The 5,661-nt window shown below is 44.1% G+C and overlaps 1 protein-coding gene across 1 annotated transcript in view; it reads right to left on the bottom strand.

Annotated features, from left to right (window-relative positions):
* Positions 1-381: 381 nt before the first annotated feature.
* Positions 382-5,661, bottom strand: part of LOC109379100 (laminin subunit gamma-1) — a 37,316-nt gene continuing 32,036 nt past the window's right edge. Inside the window, exons 25-26 of the mRNA XM_019635444.1 lie at positions 5,065-5,164; positions 382-3,450 (exon numbers count right to left, since the gene is read on the bottom strand). Coding sequence (XP_019490989.1) covers positions 3,194-3,450; positions 5,065-5,164 — 357 coding nt within the window. The 3' untranslated portion in view covers positions 382-3,193. The remainder of the gene's footprint in view (positions 3,451-5,064; positions 5,165-5,661) is intronic.

Genomic DNA, 5,661 nt, shown 5'->3' with positions numbered 1-5,661 from the left:
GATGCAGCAAACTAAGCAGAAGGCCCATGGCCTGTGTTTGCAAATCGTCCAATGGGGACACAGTTACTCTTGTTTGTTTACATGTTGCTCATGGCTGCTTTCCTCTTACAATAGCGGAGTAGTTGTCATAGCGAATGTATGGCCTGCAAGCCTAACGTATTTGCCGTCTAGCTCTGTACAGACAAAGCTTGCCCACCTCTGGACTATACCAAAGTACCCCAATCTGAGAAGGGTAAAAGAAACATCACACACACACGCACACACACACACGTACACACTGGACTGTTCTTGAGAAAATATGTAACATAGAGAAGCTTGACGTTCATCATACCTTTTCAAACATCTTAAGCCCCCAGTATCACACTGAAGCCACACCACATATAAAGGGTTACAAATATTCAGATTTTATTATAAATAAAATACTGGTTTATTCTTTTAACATAAAAAAAATGCCAAGTGTTGCATTTTATTCACCACCCTGGAGAGCAAGACTGTTGAGATTAAGGCAAACAGCGGAAGTGAAGGCACATGTCAAAAGGCCACTGTTTGGAGTAAAAAGGAAAAACTCTAGGGAACAGCTGTTTGCGTTCCCCGTGACACCCAGCTTTCTGCAGCAGCCACCTGTCAGTTTTATTATGTAGAATACAGATAACTGGAACTATACAATAAAATAATGGCTATATTGCAGGAGTGTAATTAAGGTATCATCTTTTCAAGAACTTTTATTTTAAAAATAAAATTCTGTTTAAAAATATACCACACAGATGGAGGAGAAAAGCAAAAAAAAAAAAAAAGGCAACAACAAAAGCAAAAAAATTTCACCGTGGCCTACGACTTACTGGAGTGAACCTAACCCATAGACTCAATGGAAAATGACCTCAGCAGTCTGTCTTCAGTCCTTTTCCAGCAACCTTGACCAACATATCTGTGAGGATGTGGCCACTTAACAAGAGGAACTAGCTAGGAAACACTGATGTGAAAACTTGGCAAGAGCGAGCCATGCCTCCTGGGATACTAGAAGAGCCTGAGAAAAGCGACACAGTGTAAGCTTTGGGGTGCGCCAAGTCAACGCATCCGTGGGCAGCTCTGGTGTGCAAGAGGAGACGTCGGTGTGCAAGGGGGAAAGCCAAATGCCACGGCTTCTCCACTCTCACTGTGGCACTCTTCTTGATGCTGCGAGCTCTCGGTACTTAGGCAATCTCTCATAAAATGGACCCATCCAGCTCAAACCACTGCCGACAGGGCACTTCTAGCTCATTCCTGGCTAGACTCACACTGATGTTGAAGGTACCCTTCAGCGAAATGTCCTCATGCTACCATGTCCCGTCAGCCTGGCAACAGCGTGCCGTAGTTGGGGATCGCGAGGGCTGCAACGGAAGAGGGTTTCGAGGTACCTCTTTACGGTGGCTGTGTGTGGAGGGAAGCAGGCTGATATTCATGGGAGAGAACGGGCGTGCTGCAGACACCAGGCAAAGAGCGAAGCAGTGGAGAACAGATACAATCCAAAGAACTGCAGATGGAAGGGGAGGAGCTATACAGATACGCTGTGACAGTGAAGAGGAAAAATGGAGACGTGAACAGGCAGTGCCATTCTAGAAACAGGACCAAGTATATTTACATAAACTCCTTACTCTAGAATCATGATACAAAAACAAACAAAAAAAAAACCACATTCACACAAAAATATAAATTTGAAATAATTAATAGCACCAGTGTTCAGATAATAGTTTCTTCCCCCCGCAAAGTACAAAGTTGCATAGTGTTAAAAGGGTATATATGAATCTCAAAGGCAGGTTGGTTAGGAGGAAGGGGTCGTGTGCAGGGAGACGTCACACTGTGATCTTAGGAAAAAAACCACAGGGCCGAGGATCAGAAGCTGAGAAGCCCACTAGGAAACTCCACAAAGGCGTCTGCCCTCTGCACTTAGGGGGAAGGGTTCAAGTGGGTTTAAAGCACAAAGTGCAGGAACTAGATGGTGTTTGGCAGCTGGGTGAAGTACTGAGTGCAAGTATTTGCCACCAGGTTTGGCAAACCATGTGTGTTGAGGGATTCTAAAAGATGGGAACGTCAGAAGAAAATGGAGTGCTAAGGGTCAAAAGTTTCATCTCTCCCCAGCGCAAGAAAGACGGGTGCATGGGCTCCTGATCATACAAGTTGTACCTAGGTTTTACCCCTTTGCTAGACAAGACTAGGACAAGGAGGCTTGTTTTTCTCTTGTTTGTCAAGATGTTAGGGGCCAACTGTTCTCTGCCAGATAACACTAGTTCCCATACTAACATCCTAAAAAAAAGCTCTACGAATTAGATTTTGAAAAATAAAACAAAAACAGAAAACCTTTAGTGGTTATCATATCCCTATTTCTTCTGTATACATTCCATTTATAGGAATATCAAAAGATGTCTTGCTGGCGAGTACAAGCTGCCCCATCCAGACTTAAATGACCAGCTGCTCCAAGATCTGAAAAAAAAGTTTCCTTTCCTAGTCAATTATTAACCTATGAGAAAATGTTCAGCCTACTTCTGCAGTCTCGAGTCTCCAGGAGACTGTCGCACGTAATTGCATCCTTACCCGTGGATGGCTCCGTGTCCTATACTCAAAATAGCTCACACAACTGGTGATGGCGCTCGACATTCGAAAAGACCAATACCTTTGTTTGGCACAGGATGTTTAGCTCCTTTTGCTTAAAAGGAGGCGGGATGGGGGGAGGAGGTGTAGATGCGTTTTCTTTATCTATAGACTGGAAATACTGGCCATCACGATGCTACGATGAGTAGCTAAACTTTTCCTTCATAGAAACAAAGAGTGCTGAGACTACGGAGGTTCTGTTGGTATCAACGAGGGGTTGGGAGGGGCACGGGGTGCGACTTGCTCAGCCCCGGCACGCAAGGCTCCCACGAAGTGCTCATGTAATGTAGGGGGCCATGTCCTCAAACAACTCAGAAGGGAAAGTGTGGGGGAAGGGAGCACCGAAAGTGGAAGAGAGACTTTATTAGATAAAACCCTTTTGTTCCCGATTCGCGATGTTTAATTTGCTTCTCTTTTAAACTTTGTGACTTTTCCTGGTTCAAAAGGACAGTGGTGGAGAGCAGCAGAGAAGTGGGGGTCTGAAAAATGTCTTTGTGTTAAGGCATTCTGTGGCCTCACATTGGCTCCCCGGTCGGGGAGTGCTGCCTTCTAGCCCCAACGGAAGACGCTAGGGCTTCTCAATGGATGGCGTGTTGAAGCAGCCGGACGGTAGGGTCTTCTTGATGTCTTCCAGGTTGCGGATATCCTTCATGATCTCCTCGATATCTCTGTTGTAGTCCATGATGGCCGCCTCCTGCTTCCTGGCCTCGTTCTCCAGGTCAGACACTTTCCTGTCGAGATCGCTGACTTTCATTTCATCTTTGGCTTTGTTCAGGGTGCCTTCAATCTCGTTGAGCTTGTTCAGGTCCACTGTGTCCAGCTGCCCTGTAGAGTCCCAAAGGACGCAGAAAAGAGCAGACGCATGTGGTTAAGAATTATAACTTCATTGCACGGGTACCTCCATCAGCCTTTTTATAAAGAAGACCCCACAGCTGCCACCATGCAGAGGGGGCCTGCAAACGTGACTTTGCTATTTTAGCTATTTGGAGCCGATTATTCATGTGGTACTAGGGCATACACAATGCAAACCAAGGACCACCGCTGACCTAACTCAGCAGGAACAGGCTAGAGCATATAATGAATATTGGGCTGGATGGTTTTGTTTGTTTTTCTTTTCCCGATAAAATGGTTTTTGTGAAATGTTTTCTAAATACACAGCTACCATGTTCTAGAGCTGTGGACTGGAATGTCATCTGGTAACACTTAATAGCTTTTTCATGTTAATATAGGTAATCTGTGTGTCATTTTAGTGCCATCTAACGCAAGTAAAAATCTTTAAACTGGAACCCTAAGCCTTCAGTGCTTAGATTCCAGGCAAGCTGGGTTGGTTCTGGGAGCGACGTCCCACTCTCAGGAGTTACACACTTGTAGGAGTCCTCCTATGGGGAATGGCCAGGTTGGAACACTGAAATCATTTCAGCAAAACTTCACTTTAAAATCAGCAAGAAAAAGAGGTTCTTGGGAAAGGAACTGCTTCTACAACAAGTGAAAGCAGACAGCCCCACAACAATCAGCACTTGATTAGGCTCCCACAAGACCATTTTACATCAGTGATTCTCAGATGGTAAGTAATTTGTCCAAGTTTGCACAGTTTTCAGGCAACAAAGCAAAGATTCTAACCCAAGCCTGACGAATTTTCCAATCTAGCTCTTTCTGCCACAAAAAGCTACCTCTTCTAGGTGACTTTCATTTAAAAAATCCATCTGCTGGCACATAATTTATTATTCTTGACATTTGAGACAGACAAAAAATATACACCCCTCATCCCCCCAAAAAAGTGACCAAATGTTAAAGGCTAGGAAATGAAAATATAACGTCTCGCTGCAAAGCTGTACTGACTAGCCTGTTACTGCGACTTTATAACCAAGGCTGGTGACAAAAGTACATCTGTCTTATCATGAAGTCTCTTTCCTATCAAACTGGATCAAAAGAGAGTGTCCGTATGCTTAGGTTTCCTTAAAAAACCAAGCCTTTTCTCTCTTTTGGCATAAAAACTGTCATCTCATCAAACTATCCTTTAAATTAGCCAATGAAGAGAATGCCAGGCAGTGAAGTCATGACCAGTGGAAAGTGTTCCTTTATCCCATCGCTGAAATCCATCACTTTAAATCCTTTAAACACAGTCTGACAGCAGGATGAGCTAAGAATAATCACTGTTCAATTGGATCATAAACCTCGACCATAAATGAGCCACCCAGGCTGGCAGCACATCCTCAAAATTTTGTTCAGTCCCTGTACCAGTCAGATGCCAATACCTAGGTCAGATGCCATGGAAGGACCTAATTAAGTATCTGTTGAGTTAATACAACCTAGAGTCATGACTCAGGTCACACAATATTCACACTATATATACTATCTGCTTGTAAGCCAACTATATCAGAACTCCAAAGCTGTACAACGAATTCAGAGGAGGCCTAACGTGACTCCATGGCTACTCACCCAGCTGCTCCAACAGGCCGTTCACCAGGTCGAGGAGGCTGGTGACGGAGTTCTTGGCCTTTCTGGCATTGATCTCGGCTTCTTGAGCAGCCTGTGAAGCCTGCATGGAGGGGGAAGGTTGAATGATACAAACAGTCCTGATGGTGTATTTTTATCTTCTTGAACTATTTCCTTCCCCAGTGAGCCAACAAAACCTAATTTTCATATGCTTTCCCCTTTCCTAACTCATGAGACTACAATCTCTCACTGCAGGTTTTCATTTTTCAGGGGGAGGAGGGGGGTCGGGGTCCTATCTTCATGGTGAGGAGGCTGCTATTTTTAATTCATGCAACAGTCATGAATAGGCAGCCAGTACGCCTGCACTGACTGTACTTGTTATTTCAAAGATCAATATTATCTCCTTTCTCACCTTCTCACTCAAGAATGCATGGAGGTATATTCAGAACAAAACCCATTAAGCAGAAACAAGTTATTTTTAAAGAATGAGCATGAGAACTATGTTTTAGACCCAAAACATATCCTTCAGGACACTCTTAGGGACTTATCAGAAATGTCCTATTCTCAGAAAACTTCCATCATCACGTGATGCTCTTCAAA

Source organism: Hipposideros armiger, unplaced genomic scaffold, assembly GCF_001890085.2.
Source record: "Hipposideros armiger isolate ML-2016 unplaced genomic scaffold, ASM189008v1 scaffold_22, whole genome shotgun sequence".
Classification (NCBI taxonomy): Eukaryota; Metazoa; Chordata; class Mammalia; order Chiroptera; family Hipposideridae; genus Hipposideros; species Hipposideros armiger.
Note: the sequence above shows the minus strand (reverse complement) of the source record. Positions and strands in the feature narration are given on the sequence as shown.